The sequence below is a fragment of the Amblyomma mixtum genome, chromosome 3 (genome assembly GCF_055824585.1).
Source record: "Amblyomma mixtum isolate Tamu chromosome 3, ASM5582458v1, whole genome shotgun sequence".
In the NCBI taxonomy this organism is placed as follows: Eukaryota; Metazoa; Arthropoda; class Arachnida; order Ixodida; family Ixodidae; genus Amblyomma; species Amblyomma mixtum.
Genome location: NC_143014.1, coordinates 245,345,729 through 245,364,295, shown reverse-complemented (window position 1 = coordinate 245,364,295; position 18,567 = coordinate 245,345,729). Strand labels below are relative to the sequence as shown.

Below are 18,567 nucleotides of genomic sequence, written 5' to 3'. Positions count from 1 at the left end.
CCTCTTTCCAAGGCCGTCGCCCATGGCAACACGCGGCTCCTCCTACGTAGGCTGTTCAATGAGTTCCGCCTCCCGGGCTGAGCCTTTTTTTTTTTTTTTAATCAAGTCACGGAATTGAAAGAAGTCACATTTGAGTGAAAGTGTGGAAAGTCTTCTCGCGGCAATTTACGACATATCCCCCACCAGAAGCGGTCCACCAGTGCGCCACCGCGGTGCATCAGTCTCTGCATGCCTCCAGCTTGTAACGACACCGGTGGCGTATTGCATCGGTGGTCTTCTTAGATGGACGCGTAGCGTGTACTCTTCGGCTGTTCCTTCAGCTCGGAAAACGGCCGGAAGTCAGATGGAGATTGGTGAGGCAGCACAGCAACCCTCATTCGGCTAATAAGACGGCATGCAGCGAGGCACCGACGGCGGGAATGCGTCAATGTCGAGAAGTGAAGGGCTCCTGGCAATAAAGGCGTTCCTAACTTTCCCTTGTATGTAGCGCCGTTCAGTTGCATCACTGAAAAAAAAAAAAAAAACAGCGGGGAGGACCACGGCACATTTACACTATATTCTCACGGGCGGCATGTTGCTGACCAGCGCGTAACCTCAGCAGTGCAGGCCGTAGCAGGAGGCGATAATCCCTTTAGTGCTGCACAGGCAACTAAATGGCTGTCGGCCGCTGTGACGTCGGTGAATGCTCCCGAGTTCTACCCGTTTTCGCCGGCGCTGCGCTGCAACGAGGCGAACTCGAACCTGCTTCTTTTGGTTGGATGGAGACACTGATTGTCCGACTGAAGGGCCCCGTTTTGAATCACAGGGGCAGCTCCGACCCCTGCATTGGACTGGAGGATGCTAAAACTTATTCTGAAATAAGACTTCGATGTGTGGAAGCTGTATTGATCGCTCTCATGTGTCAAAGACGCGGAAACGCTTAATTCCGGATAAATAATTTGATGTGGCTGAAGTAGGCTGTGCTCCAAAATAGCGGAGATGTTATACCTCCCTACCAAAGGAAGCTGTATTGAGAATTTTTCTTGCGTTTCAGTCTTGCGCCGCATGCGTTGCTTTACAGACGGTTTTCCTTGCATTCTGAAAGCTATTCTTGTTGCGTTCCACTCTCCGTGCTTAAATGTTTGCCTAACTCCGCGCGCAAAATCGTCGCCTTGGGGCTTTTGCAAACCCGGCGTGTGCGGAAACACAGCATGGAGAATAGGCAGAGTGCACATTGCTGCCATGTTGAGAGAAGGAGATGCTGACAAAGCCGAGGCGCCAGTTGTGCAATAGGAGAAGCGGGCAGGGCAATTTTATTTTTATTTTTCCTTGGGCTGCCCGGCATCTAACGAAACCGAACTTGGGTTCGGCATTGTTTCTTTGGCCGCGTAAGCCGCTTTCGTATCGCGCTTATTCGGTGCGCTTTTTGGGCTTCCACTTTGTTTGAGGTTCGGTGCTTCGGTGTCAGCTGAGCGGGAATTCAGTTTGTGCGCCAAAATTACGCTGACAGTTGGGGAGTTGTAGGATAAGGACACATGGCGATATATGAAGCGCTTGGAGGTTCGCTTTCATCCTCGTTTTAGTCACGCGACATTTCATACGCGCTGATGCTCAATTGGCGTCGGGCTAGCCCCCCTCAGTGCAGAGACTTGCGGACTGCTGTACTCCCGCATAGACGACGACGGACTGGGTGGTTCCACACCGAACATCCGAACCGATCGAAAGGCGCTGTGTCCCACGGGCCCGGGAGAAATTACTACCAGACGTGGGTCGTCGTTAAGCAAAGATGCGGCGAGAGCTTGCAACAGCAGCAGCAACGGTGATGCTACGGGGTGATGCTACGCAAGGTCACGCTGAGCGAGGCTGCTAATTGAAAGACGCTGTGTACTTGAAGAGATCTCGTGCTTCCGCCATCCGGCGGGGGAGTTCGAGGAGGTTCATTCACCTGCGGGGAGACTGCGGGATACTCCTTTCCCGCGGCGGCAACGCACAGAAGACTAGCCGCAGTGGACAAGGCGACACCTCAGTGTTTGTTGATCTACCCCTTCCCATCCCCCAAACTGTGAGAGAGCATCAGCACCGCCCCTGCCGTGGGTGGTACCGCCAGCGTCATCAACTGCCCATCCGATTGGACAACGTTTTTCAAACTAAATTCCCCAGTCAGGGATCTGGGGAATACGAACCGTATTTAACGGGATATTACCCCTCCATCTCCAACAGCGTGCATGCGCAGCACACGGTCGTTTTACAGCCAGAGTTGTTGGGAAAAACCTCACGTCGTATCATATTCGTTTTCTCCACTCCACCACTGCATCGACTGGCGCTCTTCCACGGGAAAGGGTAAGGACATCAGATTCTTAGTTGCGCTTTTTAATTGTATGGTGCTTTGTGAAGCCTTTGTACGCATGTATCACGGAGAGAAATTTACCGGCGCTCGCTGTATAATTTGCGATTAATTTTTCCCCCCTCTCATGTGGTTACGATTTCAACAGCCGAACGGCTACTATGATGTCACAGACGAGTTGAGCCAAAGTTGAGGTCACGGGTGGCATGCAAAAACTGCGACATCATCCCTGCATCGTCCTTTCAGTCTACCTCAGGAGCCGGCAGGACAGCATATGTGAACAAGCAGCTATTACATCGCTCTTTTTGTATGGCTCACGTGGCCTCAGCGTTGTTTCAACTCGTCTGTGACATAGTAGTCGCCGTTCGGCTGCTGAAACCGTAACAGCATTGGAGGGGGGGGGGGGGGGGGGGTAGAAATATAAAAATTTACCTTGTTTTTCTTGTCGACTAATGTCCTTTGCATCATTCCAAAAGAAAAACTTGTTCGGCTAAGCTTACTGGCTTAGCGCATTAATCAGCGAAAGCTGTTATAGCTTTGATTTAGCGTTTTAGGTTGATCCCATCCTCCCCAGCCTCTCTCTTCTCTCTCGGACTTGCGCCGCCATCCTCTCCCGTGAAGGTGGATAGACGGATATTCCTCCCTTTACTTTGCCACCTGCCAATTGTGGCAGGTGGCGACCATTGAATTGAATTTAAGTGAAGTATTTCAATGTATTATAAGTTAAATTAATACACTTCGTGATTAAGGTCTTGCGGCTGACACAGTAGATTCCTCCGTATAGAATGCAGGACTATGTGGCTAAACCAAAGTTGTTAGAGCTTTCGCTGTAAAAAAATTGCTGAGGCTCAGCTTGGCTAAGCCTGGGGAATGCGAAGCATATTAGTGGCTAGGCTTGGTAATACATGGCTTTCCTTGGTTGAATACTTGGTCATTTTAATACAACCACTAGAAGCCTTCGTCGTGGGGGAAGACAACGGCATGGCTACAGCGGAACGCCGACTAACCCCGAGACGCGCGTTGGGTGAGCGCCTGGATTGCCACGGAAGCCGCGTCTGCCTGCCCGGTGGAGCGAGCGTTTCACCTACACCGAGTGTGAACGCGCGTTCGAAATGCGCGGGTGTGACGGCTAGGGGTCCCACGGCGACGGCGCGAGGTGGAGGCCGGCTCTCTCATCCGATGTCACGTGGTGTGACGTCACGGTGTCACGTGGCGTGACGGCTAGGGGTCCCACGGCGACGGCGCGAGGTGGAGGCCGGCTCTCTCATCCGATGTCACGTGGTGTGACGTCACGGTGTCACGTGGTGTGACGTCACGGTGTCACGTGGGGGTCCCACGGCGACGGCGTGAGTGGTAGCTCTAGCAATATGCTTCGCATAAAAAAACACACAACCGAAATTTGTTGTCTTCGCTCTTTTTAAGGCCACGTCGCTCTCGTAGGAGACCCAGATTAGGCTTTTTCCTCGATTTCCATCTCCTGAGCTGTTGTCACGCGGCGAAGACCCCCAGGCAGGCAGGCAGATAGGCTGGAACATGTGAAAAAGATCAACAAAGCGGAGCAGGGTGGCAGTACGGTATAGCTGTTGCAGAAAGAAAAAAAAAGCAAGCTTCCGGTACGAGGAATATTTGACACCATTTTGTGATATCGCATGAAAGATATGGCGCACTTCGAAAGCAGTGCCCAAACTGACTCCACGTCGATTAGCCTCGAACTTGAGCTAAATTAATCGCATGTAGCGTTTTAACCTTGATCTCTTTCTTAGTGTAACTGGAATTTCCACTCCTTGAGAGCGGTTTTGAATTTCTCCGAGCTGGAAAAAGGACGTCGGTGTAATATTAACCCGTTCCGCAGAGACCAATTTAATGCCACTGAGCGCTTACTGCCTTAAATTTTAATGCCATTCGTGGCCGCCGCGGTGGCTCAGTGGTTATGGTGCTCGGCTGCGTACCCAAAAGACGTGGGTTCTATCCCGGCCGCGGCGGCAGGATTTCTTTGGAGGCGAAATTCTAGAGGCCCGTGTGCTGTGCGATGTCAGTGCACGTTAAAGAACCCCAGGCGGTCGAAATTTCCGGAGCCCTTCACTACGGCGTCCCTCATAGCCTGAGTCGCTTTGGGACGTTAAACCCCTATAAACCAACCAACCAATTAATGCCATTCGTGCGGTGCCACGCACACAAATTTAATGGCATTAGCCTTACTGCTATTCCCGACCTACTGAGCACGCCACATCTCTTTTGCCCGAGCAATGCGTACCCTCCTCTCCATTCCACACAAAGAGAAGCATCAAAAATGTTTAGTAGCCACTTCCTATCCAGTATCAAATGCTTTATTCGTAACTTTTATTCAGATGAGGCAGCTGTACAGCATTTTCGACGCGAAGGGCGCCATTTTTACCAGCAGCTCTGACAGATATTCTCGGCTTGTGTGCTCGCACGCGAGTTGGGGCTACTTTTTCGACTCCTCAAACGATAACATTGGCATTAATAATGGAAATAACAAACCTAGGAACTTAAACATTTACTGTTATTTCTTGTGCACCTGCGGACGCAAAAATGGGGCTATCGCTAACACTATAGAATTTATCGTGGATTTTCGCTGGCGAGACCTGCATGAGAACCGATCTGACGGCGTCCTCAGGCATTGCATGCACTAAGATTGCAGGAGCGTCGCGTATCCCCAAAGCCGCTCATAAAGCGCTAACCGCATGGCCGTCGTCTATCCGACACCCGCACGAGGCGACGAGACTTCTGTCGCCGCCGTTTCAACGTTCTCACCTCGCGTCATCGGGGAAGTGTATATACGCTGGTACCCTGTTTTTGAGATTAAACAGAATAAAAAGCGATGAAGAAAATTCGTCTGCTGACACAGTGCATCTCCAAGGCACGCATAGCGCAGTGGCGCCAAACTACATTTTGCGGCGCTCAAACCTGCAAGAAGTGACTTCTCTCCTGCGCACCTTTCCATAATAATTGACAATGTTTACGCCACGTCAACCTTCGTTGTTCCATTCCTGCCAAGCTTTCGTTGAACTATTTCTATGCACGGCTCAGACGAAGCGAGCGTCGGCAGAATCTTCGGTGAAACCGCGCTAGAAAAACAAGCCTCACTCGCAAAACAGCTAGATCGGGAATTGCGTACCTGCAAAGCCTTTTGATATTCGCTAGTCTGGCGAGCTGCTTCCGGAAGATGAGCGAAATTTTCTGCAACGCCAGACCGACGCAAGGAACTACAGCAGTTCGGTGGCTGCCAGTCCATCACGCGGCGTCCCGCCGGGAATTATCGCATCCGCTGTGCTCACTTCTAGCGACGCTTACTGACAACAAATTGGCTGGGCTTTCGCTTGAGGGGCAAAGTGGCGCTTTTTTTTTTTTTCGTTTGCGCTTTCAGCCTTTATGTTTGAATTTCGTCAGAACAAAGCAGGACGCTCAAGAGGTAGGTTTTCGTCGCTCAGGAAAGCTTTCCGTATCGCTTGTGGAGCCGGTTCTTATTTCCCGACACATTGAGTCGTTCGCGAATGTAACGGAGATTTTAAAAGTAACCTCGGCGGTATGCGGACACGGTAGTTGGGAAAAGAAAAAAAAAATGGAACGAGCTGCACGTGAATCTCGCTTTTCATTTTCGGGCACGCTCATGTGCGTGCAGTGTGCGTGCATGCACGCCGGTTTAGCTCCTCACCTTATGCACTGAGGGCGGCAACCTGTATTTCGTAATGTAGGGAGCTTCCCGCTGTATGGCCATATCATTTTCGTTTCATGTGGTCACAAATACGTTCCACTACTGCTCGTGCGTAACTGGTTTTAACCAAGTCGTAATAAACGTGAGTGTCGATGGCGAACTCGGCTTGTGCCAGTGAGGTGACTGGCAGCTCGTCTTCTGATGAACCTCTCATCGCGCAGGCAGGACATGATCGCCTGTCCTGGGTACATTTTCTTTCCCGAAAGGAGTTCCTCAAAAGCCGTGTGATCTAACTATCGTCCACGTGAGCGACACATAGAAGCAGTGCTATGGAGGCCGAGCGGTCGTGACAGCCGAGGAGGCTTTTCTAAACGACGCTGCTTGCACGGGAAGAATGGTCGCACCTGTTCCGTCGCTCGGGGCGGGCTCCCGTGTGGCGCTATGGGGCAGTTTCATAGCGCAGAGATAACCACTGGCCACACACGTCACTATTTCGTTGCCGCTGTCATGCTTGCCCGACCTCCGCGGTTCGCCAGAAACGGAGAGCAAGGATCTTGACGCAGTAGAAGTCATGCCGTCACTCGAATGTACAACACGCATGGCAGGCAGCGAGAAAGGCAGCACGACCAGAGGTGGTGCCACTTTTTTCCGTTGCCGCCGTTGTGCGACGCGGAGCACAGCAGCGCGCTCGCGTAGAAGCCAGTACCTGCTCTCGACACGCGGCATCGGCCGGGGTGCGATGTCGACGAAGGGGCGCTACCGCAGCCGTCAGCGTGCGAACCGGAAGCGTCTCCTCTGGCGGAAGTGATTCGCTGGGAGGCCGCTATCGATTGGTTCCCTGGTTTGATGAGCTCGAAGGCTGGGCTTCTCCGCGCCGACCAATGGGCGCCACTCCCGGCGCATCACGTGATGGATCGACGCGGAGGGAGGGGCCTGCGCACTCGGCCTGAACCCTCGGCCGGGATTTGCATGCGTTGCAACCCCCCCTTTCGCGTCGGGAAGCGTTGCCGGCGTTGTTAAACGTTAGCCGATCCGCTTATATTTCCCGATGTCATTACGCTACTTTTTGCTTCTCGCCTGCCCTCCGCGCTTGTTATCGGAGAGGCCTCTCCCTTTCCCCACCCTGGCGAGCGCAGCGTGGCGCCGCTCGGCTTATGTCTCCTCTGAGCGATTGCGCTTCGGCCGTCACCACCGGGCTGGGGTTTAATCCGTTTCCGGATCGTGTGTGTTATGTGTGGAGGGCTAGCTTCCATACCTTTGGCCTGCTGGGAGCAGTGCGAGCTTCGTACACGACTGGAAACTGGGTAGTTTACCGGGTGTAGTGAGCGTAGTTAAAGTAGTACTGACTTACCATCGCTACAGGTAAACCGCTTATTGTTTTTTTTTTTTTTTTGGGGGGGGAGGGGTTATATCCCTTATTTGCTACTACTTTTCTTTCTTTTCGCTGTGCTTGGTAGCAGGCTCTTCTCAGGTTTCTGTCACTCACTGTGTACCGTCGCTCATTTCTTACTGTGGCGCGCCGATACAGTGCCCACATACTGCAGGCAGCGACGTTTGCAAAGGTGCGATTTGATTTAAGCACCAAACATACCCTCTCGTCACTTTCTACCGCAGCAGACTAATACTTCGAAGTATGGTAGGGCCCGCATTCTTGTTTGGCACTTTTTTTCCCAGTGTTACCTAGAGGGAAAACTGGCGTTGCCGTTGTTCATCCGCCAGAGAGGCGCAGATGTGCCGGGAAGATGAAGTTTCGTATTTGGCTTGGCTATTGTTAGGCGCAAAACGTAGATTCAGCCGTAACAATGGGCTCTTCTCGTGGGAAACCCCCAAAACATGCTGTGAAAGTTTCCGTACTGCCCAAACACCGAACTTTCACTTGCGTTAAATTAAATAGCGAAACGCGCAGTATGCACAAGGGAGAACATTGCGGCCTCATCTTCCCGGCATTCCCGCGGTGGATGAGGTGCTCTTTAAGAAACTCGCGTAGACGGTGGAGCCACTTTGGGAAACATTGTATGGCTTACGGGAGGAGATAAGGAAAACAGGAGCTTAGGGAGGGAAAGGCTGGGGTCTTGAGGTTGAAAGAGTAACGAGGAGCGGATAATTGTGGTGGTGATTTCTCAACGTGTTGCACGTTGTGCGACTTCTGTAATGCGCCAACCAGCTAGTCGACCGCCAGGAAGGATGTTAGCAAGCTTGCGTAGCTCTCGTGCACGCCAGGAGCAAAAAATGGGCTGAAGATCCGCAGTCGGGGTGTGTCGGTGGACGTCGACAGGTCAAGGCGACGGGCAAGGGCACGGACGCACTGTCGATGCGTTTCGGCAGATAGGCGGCGTTGACTGGTGCCGACCATCGACGTGTAGTCATGGAGGTGGCGTTCCTGAAAAACGAGAAAGCTGAAACGTCTTGCCACATAGCTGTGGGCCTTTCTCTTTTTTTTTTTTTTCTCCACGGTCGGCGCCTGCCTATTGCTCCGAAAATAGCGGGCCCGGGCCGCTGCTTCTGGGCTCTCTCAGAGCAAATAGTGGCTGTTCGAAGGGCGTTTCCTGCCATGCGTTCGCAGGTCGTGTCGCTGCCGACTCGCCCCGCGCCACAGCTGGCCCGGAGCACGCGCGCGGGAGCGAATCGCGCATTCGAACGAGCCCACTGTGCCACTCGGAAGCAGACGCGGCGCTCCCGGCAAGACGTAAAACGAACAGCTGCTTGCGTCAAGAACAAAGCAGCGCGCCGTGCTCCTGCCCCGGGCGCGAAAGAAAGGATATGGCCTGTTTAAAGGCTTTAATTAGCAGTCAGTGTGCCGGAAAAAAGGAAAATAAGAATGTTTTGTTAGCGTTCGACGGCCCTACAACCGAGCCAAGTAGATTTCACATTTACGACGTGATCGGCGGACTCGCCTTGGTCTACTGCCCGTCTAAGCAGTGTGGCTACAGCTCGCTCTACCGCGAAAGCTTGCTGGAATTGAAAAGGGGTGCTCTCTGTCACGAGGGTCTCATTAGCGCCGCTGGTCACCAAGGCCTCCAGTTTTTCGGGTTACCGTGCAAGGGAAAAGAATCGCACGTTCGCTTTATTGTACTCCCTCTATTGCCGTTCCTGAAACGGGGCCCAAAACAAACTACGCCTATTCCAAACCCTGTGATACAGCGCCTGCCGCAGTGTGCTGTAGCCTAAATGGCGCATTCCAGTCGGCGATCCGGAGCAAGTTTTCTTGCTCCGCGAAACAGAAAAGTTTCAGAGGGCGATTTTGGTTCAGATCATGAGTTCTGATGGAATCGCGACGGTATGGTCCCGAGACTTCGTAGCAGTCTTGCTCCTTCGAGGAATCGGAGAGCTGCTCCGGATCGCCGATTAAATACGCCAGACAGAAACAAAAAAAAATTCAAAAAGAAAACAATTCTACCCTCACGAGGGTCCTCTGTAGAACGATTCCGGTATATTTAGTACGGCGGCCAAATCCTGGTCATTACTGTCTTGTCCGAAATAATTTGATTGTTTTCTGTACACGTAATTCTCACAGAGCCCTTGGCTCTATCACTAGGTAGATTTAGCATAACGGAGATGTATGTACTAGCGTAGACGTATACCGGTTTACCGGGCGCCTCCAGCCGCGCAGTGCCAAGGGCGGGGCCACTGCGCATGCGCAGCCAGCGTCCGGTAATCCGGTAAACGTCTCCGCTACGCTAAATCTTTCTACTGTCCATGTAGGCGTCAGAAAGCAGAGAGGACAGCAGCGGCGGTCGCGGTTTGGTATCAAGCGCACCCTTTCGTGTGCAGACAGAAATCCTTATGCACACCCTTCTGTCCGGCGGAATTTCACTTACTTTACAGCATGTACCTTGTACCCTTCTGCTTTGTGGTACTTTCCTGTAGGTTGTTTAGTTTGTTGGGTCGTGCTCCGCTCGCGCCATCTGTGGACGTTCTCGCGAAGCTTACGGCGCCCGGCTGCCGGGAGGTCTGAGGGATGCCGGAATCCGGCTCCGTGGTTTTGCGTTACATCTCGGCATGAATTTGCGACCATTTTATAAACCTCATTAGAAATTTCGTGTCCTCCCTAGTGAATTTCGAAACCTATGCCTTACTGAGTTTCGCCGAATACGGCACGTCAGTTTCGATTTCAAGATAAAGAACAAACGCGATCAAACTACTCTTTACCCTTGCCGTCCGGTCCGCTTTGGTTTCGCCGTTTCGCGCTCTCCCTCGCTCCGCCTTCTCTTCCCACTCTTTCTTATTCTAATTCCATCTTGCGCTCTAGCTCCACCTATGATCGCTATTTATAACATTCGCGGTTGCCGCGGCGGTCAAACTTGAAACATGAAAGATTGAAATGCGGCAGTGGTCACTGCAGTGTGGTGGTAGTATTATAATTAACTGATACCCATCCGAGCACCTCTGTATATTGCCGCGAATCTTTGTAGCGTTCGTTTGTAGTGTTTGTTTGTTCATGCTTCAAGGCTGCCGACGCGCCGCTTTATCGCTTCGTTTGTGACGCAAGACGCGCCTAGATTTATCTCGATTGATCGCATCCGGACGGAGCCGATTCTGGTTTGCGCCAGAATGTTCTAGTAACTTCTAAAGCTTTATGTCGAATGTTCGCTATCAGCTTTAAAAAGAGGTCGGCCGACAGCGGCGGGCATTCTGTTCAACGGCCGCCGAGCACGCTTGTTGCTACGCCGCCGCCCAGTGATTCAGTTCTTCTCGGGCGCAAGTCAGCCCAAATAAAGAGTTCCGTTCCGAAGACATCCTCGTTGTTTTCCTGTTCGTCGGACTGCAGTCACCACTACGTGACAATATGCCAAATGATGTTGAGAGCCTTATGAGTTGGAGCAGTTGCGTTATAGCTCACTGCTCCGAGGTTTTTCTTTTTATAAAGGTGACTGTTTGCACGTGTTCTTTCTAGGCGTGTGTACCCAAACAACTGAAGAAAGTAATTTTTATTACAAGCAGTGGAGGAAACAGGTACAGCTTTCATTCATTTAAACTTACCTCAAAAGCACAAATTATTGCAGTTGGTGGCATTGAGTGCTTTGAAAACACGCCTAATGGTTGTTTAATGAGAGATTAGCAATGGTTACAGCTTAGTGAATTCTAATAGTGCTCTAATAAAGGGATAACCATATCACTTGAATGGACTTTGTGTTTTAATTTCTTGGCATATCCTTACGGTTTGTCTAATGACTTTAAATGTTCTCGTTGACAGTGTTTCATCAATGTTTTATCCTTACCTTACTAAGAATGTAATTTAATTGATTTCATGGCCACAGCGGTGGCTCAGTGGTTATGGCACTCGGCTGCTGACCCGAAAGACACAGGTTCGATCCTGGCCGCCACGGTCAAATTTCGATGGAGGCGAAATTCTAGAGGCCTGTGTACTGGCGATGTCAGTGCACGTTAAAGAACCCCCGGTGGTCGAAATTTCCAGTGCCCTTCACTACGGTGTCCCTCATAGCCTGAGCCGAGTCACTTTTGGACGTTAAACCCCCATAAACCATAAACTAATTTAATTGATTTCACTACACTACTAGTCCACTGGTAGTATTGGTATTGAACTTTTAGCAGAGAATACCACAGAGCACAGTGATAAGAATGGGCCCATTCCCGTTCTTGTTGCTTTGCTGTGTAGTATTTTGAGCGTACAAAGCACCAAGTGTCAGCTTATATCTGTGTTTACTCTGTCATCAGTACTTGCACTAGAAGTAATTAGTGGAATTAAACAGAGTCAGTATACTTTACCTTTGTCACTTACGCCTAAATGATAACACGAAAAAAAAATTCATCAGAGATACTTAAGACTGCTCACGTGTGGGAATGCGAAACATTACTGTTGTGGGGTGTATTGTTTTTGTGTAATGTTTATACATGCATTAAAGTTATTTTGTACAGTTTCTGAAAGCCACAGTACCGTACAGAGTTCCTGGTGATGCCCACGCGTGTATGCTACCACCCAGAACGCTGTACGACTATTTGTTACATAACAATCTTGATATGAAAGTCTGGAAAGGCATACAAGAATATGTCCTCAGTTCGAATCCCTGTCTCAAGGTAGCTTCCAGCTGGACTAGCACACGTAAGCTATATCCAACGAGAAATGGCATGACACCACCCGGAATGCTGTACGTCAAATGGTTGCATCACAATTATAGTACGAATGTTGGGAAAACTGGCGCCACATTGAGGTTGGTCAGTGGGGAGTATATATAGACGAATGACACATATAGGATTGTCTGAGGTGGTGATGCTTGGCTTGCTGTGTGCATCATGCAGCCACTTAATGACATCACTCTATTTTTCTTGCATGGCTGGGATTTTCTGTACTATCTGCAAGTACACACACATACACACGCTTGTGTGTATACGTGTAAGAACCCCAGGTGGTCTAAATTATATCTTAGGCCCTCCACTGTGGCGTACTTCATAGCCCAAATGCCGTTTTCTGATGATAAGCTCCACATCACCCCTACCGTCGCTTTAAATGCTCTTTTTGCTTTCACCTGTTGATCATACTCATTTTGCCCTGTCCCTAAATCTAGCATGGGTGTTGAGTGTCTTGTATGCTTTGAGTATTACCACACTATAAATTAGGTAGTCATCCATGCATGTCTTCACAGCTGGATACTGACAACCCAAACCCTTGTAGCATAATTGAATGTAGGAATTGATTGCGTGCCTGATTTAAATTTTGAATTGTTTCATGTGGATGCACTTGTTGAGTCTTGTCTGTACCAATTTTTTACAGGCACTCAGCAGCTGCTGGCATGTACCCAATGCCCCCGATGGCTTCCGGGGGCTTCAGGGGAGGCAGCAGCTACGCACCACCTTTGCCAAGGCTGAACCCTCCTCTGTTGCCTCCAAGCATCATGCCACATGGCCTACACCCGGCTCTAGTCACTCCGGGCCCCAAGCAAGAACTCTCTTCCCCTCTTCCTGACACAAGGTATGGATGCACAGACATGCTGTAGCCATGTGGTGTGGACTGGCAAATTGCCACATTTTTCTTGTCAGAAACCTGCAGAGCCACTTTTTCAAGGGCTAAGTAGGTAAATACTCTTCTTTTTCAGTAGTATGCATTGCGAGTTGTTATTATTATTATTTTTTTTTTCCAGAGCTTGGGTTGCATAGCGTTATCCAGTATTCAGTATTCAGTATGGCAATATCCAGTATTCAGCCAACCTTCTGGGACACATTTTTGTTGGTGGTTGGAGAAATTGCATGGCTTTAAATTTAGTCATCCCCTGGAAATTTTGTGCTCTGTGAATGAAGATGTACGTTTTTTTTCATACTGCAACCCCCCTGCTGTAAAGCCTTCAGTTGCTGTGGGGTAATATCTGAATAAAGAATTACGAATTAGCAGATGCCTGCTTCAGGTCAGATGGAAATAGATCTGATCTTAGGAGTGCTTGTGCTAAATGATTTACTTACACTGAAATACAACAAGGCAAACATAAGAGACACATGTAGCGCACACTTTATTTCAACCTTGTTTTTTGTAAAGGATCTCAAAACGAGCTGATTGCAGACATTTTGACTATGGACAGAAAGGAGAGGCTGTAGGATTTGCAGTGCAAGGTATAGTCATTAGTCCAGTGCATTTTGGTGTGAAGTTTCAACTGGTTGGCATTCATTCCCAAGCCCTGTTTTAGGCATTCATTCCATAGCTATCGGCTACATAGTTATCGGTTGATATGGGTCCGGGATGCTTCCTGGCAGTAGATGTAACAGCTGAAGGCAGTAACTACATGGTGAGTTAGGGCGTCTCATTATATATTGTCTTCTGTTGCACGTAACTATTCCCAGGAACAACTGATATTTTTGCATTACCTTTCAAGGCATTTTATGGGGTATTTGCTTTTTGCCTCAAAGTGCAGAGCTGCTGTGTATTGATTGAAATGTATGAATGTACAGCCAGCAGTACCTTTAGCACTGTCTTGTGGTAGCCACCTGCAGCATTGGTGAGGCTGTGCACGTGAGCTGTACAAACGGGGCAGCAGGAGTGAGCTGCAAGCATGTTCATTTTTTTCAGCGACGAGGAACACACATATCACTCACTGGTTTTATCACTACACTGTCCACTAACATTCATGAAAAATGTGTTGTCACTGATAACTATGTTCCGAATATCACCACGTCTTACTCAAAAATGTCACTTCAGAAAGAGAAGCATTTTCTTTGAAAAGATGGATATGCTCATGTCCCACCACAACTGCCAAGTTCTCGCTGTGTGTGCATCTAACCTTGTCATGATGAGACTGTGCTTGAGGCATCATTGGTCACATGCTGTTGCGCTTCTATCAGCAGATTGATGCTGTATATGAACATAAATGTCTGGCTTTTTTTTTTTAATGCCATTTTCACATTATGAGTTTCACTTAGTTGCATTTGTGTGTCACTTGAAAAAATATCAGCCCTTCTCAGTTGAATAATTATCTTGACATAAAATTGCATCATCTAAGTTATTGAATGTTTTTGTTTAGAATTCTGCTCATTGAATTTACTTTAAGGCTTAATTTAAGGTTTGCAAGAACCCTTCTTGTTGTCTCTTTTTACTGTAGTGTTCCACTGCTGAGTATGAATTTGTGGATTTGATCACAGCCACAGCAACAGCGTTTCAGTGGATGCAAAATGCTAACATGCTTATGCACTGAGTTTTTGCCTGAGAGTTTGTGGTTGTGCTTGTGCAGCTCTACAGTAGGGCTTGGTTCTGTTGCTTCTACCAATGCAGTGTGGCCCCTACATTTCCCAGGCACCCTCTAGCCATGTACCACCCGCTGGACTCCTCCAAGTGCAACCAGGGGCGGCCGAGCTCACGCGGTGACCTTGTGAACGGCACGACAGCAGGCCTCAATGGTCATGGTGGAGGGCCACCTCCCAGCCAGCCAGCAGGCCACCCACCCAGTAACGGCAGTAGCAGCAGCAGCCAACCGCACCAACCACAGCAGCAGCAGCATAATGGCACGGAGAAGAAGCCCCAAAAGCCGACTAACCATGTCAAGAAGCCCCTCAATGCCTTCATGCTGTACATGAAGGAAATGCGTGCCAAGGTAGTCGCTGAGTGCACCCTCAAGGAGAGTGCGGCCATCAACCAGATACTCGGGAGAAGGGTGAGCCTCTTCAGTTTATTTTCATTGCTTGATGGTATAGCAGCCTTGTCTTCAAAACTCCCCTCAGAAGTGTCCCTCTTCAACAAAAAATGCTTAGACTCAAAGGAGTATAGCGACTGTTTGGCTGTGAAATGGAAAGAAAGAACATGACGGGAAGAAGTCTGCTATAAATTTTTCCTAGTCGTAGGAGGATTCCACACGGCAGTGTATATGTGCACATAGTTACAGAGGAAGAGCACACAACCAGAGTATGGTTTCTGTACTCCTTTAACAAAGATGTTTATCGGTTATATTCCAGCCTGCAGGGCTCTTTTTGCTGATTACACCCTGAAAATGAAACCACACTGTTACTGAAATGATACGCAATGTGTTGGTGAAGCAGAAGACAGTCCCTTCGGATAGGCATTTTGTCAATTTGTTGAATGAAACAGGCAGAAAGTGTACAAAAACCATGTCTCTCTTTTTTTTCTTTTTAAGTTTGAAGTTTATTCATTCTTTTAGTACAGGAGAAAGGAGAAAAAGCAAGAGTTAAAGGCATAGCCTGACAAGGGCTCTTGCTTCATCCAGCAGTCAGGGCGAACAGGGTGCATATGTACACGAAGGTTACAATAACAAAGCACATATGTAATAAATAGATATTTATACACATATCTTGCATAAAAATCAACGTCATGGAAAAGAAGGCAGTACTAGGATCAAAATTTCGGAATTATACAAATTCAAAACAACATATAGATATAGATACAGTCAGACATTACCATAATAATTTTCTAATAACCACTTTCTCAGTAAATGGTTTGATATACACGAGCAGAAATCAATGCTATGTTCGAATTTGTTAAGCAGAACAGGGACCTCGTAACTGACATGTTGCAAGCCATAATTAGTACGGATTCTTGGGGTTTTTAAAGTTTCCTTGCGCAGGCTGTACCGGCTGGGTGACTTGGGCATAGTATTCTCATATAGCTTGTTATGTTTTATGTATTTTGCTAGTCTAAAGTAGTATATTTGATTAGCTTTAAGTAATTCATGTTTAAGGAACAGGGGATGCATTCGTAAGTCTTGGGGTCGGCTTTGGTAATTTTAAAAAAATCTCTATCTTTTTCTGTAACATTGTTAATCTGGTGTAGTTTTTTTTTTTAGTTGTCGTTCTCCAGAAAGGCTACAGTATAACATCCTTGAATAAAATAATGTGTAATATAACATTTTCTTTAACGAAAAAGGTATCAAATTACTAAGTTTATAAAGGCACCCGACAACTTTGCTGAGTTCTGTAGTACATAACTTATCCACATGTATGTTCTTCGATAGATCGCTTGGAGACCGCACTTCTAAAAACATCTGAGTAACAACTTGTTCTATTCTAATATTATTAAATATTATATTTGTGTTTCTGTTAAAAGGCAAAAATATATATCTTCTTGTATTACTTGCGTTTAACTCTAGCTTGTTCATATGCAGCTACAGTGATAATGAAACCACATATTCATTAACCCCGAATTCTAAATTCGTAAGCGATGTGGATGCAGAAAATACATTGGCATCATCAGTGTACATAATTAAGCGAGGTGAGTTGGGTATATCTGTTGTATCATTTATATAAAGATTAAATAATATTGGTCCAAGTATAGACCCCTGCGGGACACCACTGATTACTTTTAGCCTCGGTGATACATCAGTCTAGCAGAAGAGTGATGCTTTCATAAAGTGCCTTTTCCAGCTGTAATCGGGCAGCTTCTGATTGTTTTTTTTTTAGCCTGTTAGAAGCAGTAAGTTCATGTAAATCTAGAGGTGTTTACGTGGGAGGTTTAGGTATGTGATGTCACAAAGCTGATCATGGACTACGAGAGGTGCCATAGTGGAGGCCATCAAATTAATTTTGATAACCTGAGGCTCTTTTGTGCACTGAAGTTGTGCAGCACATACATGATTATTAAAATGAACCTGCTGTGGCCAGGATACGACCCTGCGTTGTTGGGTTCAGCAGCTGAATGCCACAGCCACTCGCCTATCTGGGAGATCTTATGCAATTCTTGAGAAAGTCTGAAGAACTGAAGGCACCAAGACAAGCACATTTTGTCCATTTTTTTTAATTCTTTTGTAAATCTATGCTTCTTGCAAGGCTCCCTTTATATGCAATCCTTCCACTGAGTGTGCACATTGGTCATAGTATGTGTATTGTTTGTTAGTCATAAGGAATCGGTTTTGCTGGCCCTGTGTAATCCTAATCCTTTGTGTGTTGCGATGCCTAAAACTGCATTTTATGTGCTTTAGTCTAAGGCAAGCACCTATACTGGTACTTCATTGCACATTGGGGAACCATTCTTGTTGCTTGTACTGGGTGGAACTTCTTGGCCAAACTATGGCCAATTAGTGCAGAACATTGCAGTTGTGCTTACTGATTGCATTTACTCAAAAATTTTGCAGCATTGAATATGATTTGACACCTGTCGTGGTGACGCAATGGCTGTGGCATTCTGTTGTTGACCAGGAGGTTGAGGGTTCAATGCTGAGAGCAAAAGCGACATTTGAGTTGAAGCAAAAAAGAAATTAGTGTGGATTCGGCACTCTTGAAGCCCCAGTAGTTGAAAATTAGTTTGAAATCCAGCATGCCTCATAACCCAAGTGTAGTCTTGGCATGTAAGGTACACTAATTATTTGTTAATTGATATTAATGAGTACAGATAAGAGAATAAGTGGTTAAAGGCTATGTGATCACCTATTTTGGCACTGCATATCAGAGGTCCTTTCGTGGAAAAAAAAAAAGGCTTTACCATGTTGCATCTTGCACATTACTGTAAAATAATAGTTTTATTATTTATTATTTTGTCAACTATAGTAGCTAAAACCTTTTTTCTATTAGTGGAAATACAGTTTCCTAGATTGCTGGCCCCCTTGTTTTTGTACACAGCGTCTTCTTGCATGTATATATGTGCTTGTTTGTCCTTTCACAACAGTGGCACAGCCTTTCCCGGGAGGAGCAGTCGAAATACTATGAGATGGCACGCAAGGAGCGGCAGATCCATATGCAGCTGTACCCTGGTTGGACAGCTAGAGATAATTATGCCATCAACAGCAAAAAGAAGAAACGCAAGAAGGACAAGAGCCAGGATGGAGGTGAGTGACCACCTAGAGCTCCTATTGCTGGTTTAACCCATTGCTTATACTGGTAGCTCTTAACTGACTTCATGCTGTTACATATGAACGGGCAGTAAACATAAGCATAACATTGTCTCTAGCATCCGTTCTACCATAGCTAAAAGTAATTATAGGTAGGCAAATAAGTCCACTGCAGACTTGGAGAAAGCTAATTTTGTTTGACATGGGGTATCTGTATTGAATGACCTGTCATCCAAATTAAGCCAACCACCTCAAAGGCTAGTTCAGCTAACCTTTACTCAGTCTTCAGAAATAATTGCGCTGCTTTAGAAAAGGTTTTTGCAGTTTTATTGTGCATTTGCAATACAATAAAATCC

The 18,567-nt window shown here is 47.6% G+C and overlaps 1 protein-coding gene across 5 annotated transcripts in view; it reads left to right on the top strand.

Annotated features, from left to right (window-relative positions):
- The window catches only part of pan (transcription factor pangolin), a 227,348-nt gene that overhangs the window by 192,238 nt on the left and 16,543 nt on the right, over positions 1 to 18,567 (top strand). For 4 of the 5 annotated variants that reach the window (XM_089583200.1, XM_089583198.1, XM_089583202.1 and 1 more), the window contains 3 exons: positions 12,730 to 12,927; positions 14,713 to 15,091; positions 18,049 to 18,208. In XM_089583200.1, the coding sequence (XP_089439326.1) occupies positions 12,730 to 12,927; positions 14,713 to 15,091; positions 18,049 to 18,208 (737 nt within the window). The remainder of the gene's footprint in view (positions 1 to 12,729; positions 12,928 to 14,712; positions 15,092 to 18,048; positions 18,209 to 18,567) is intronic. The other variant, XM_089583199.1, reaches the window with a different exon arrangement.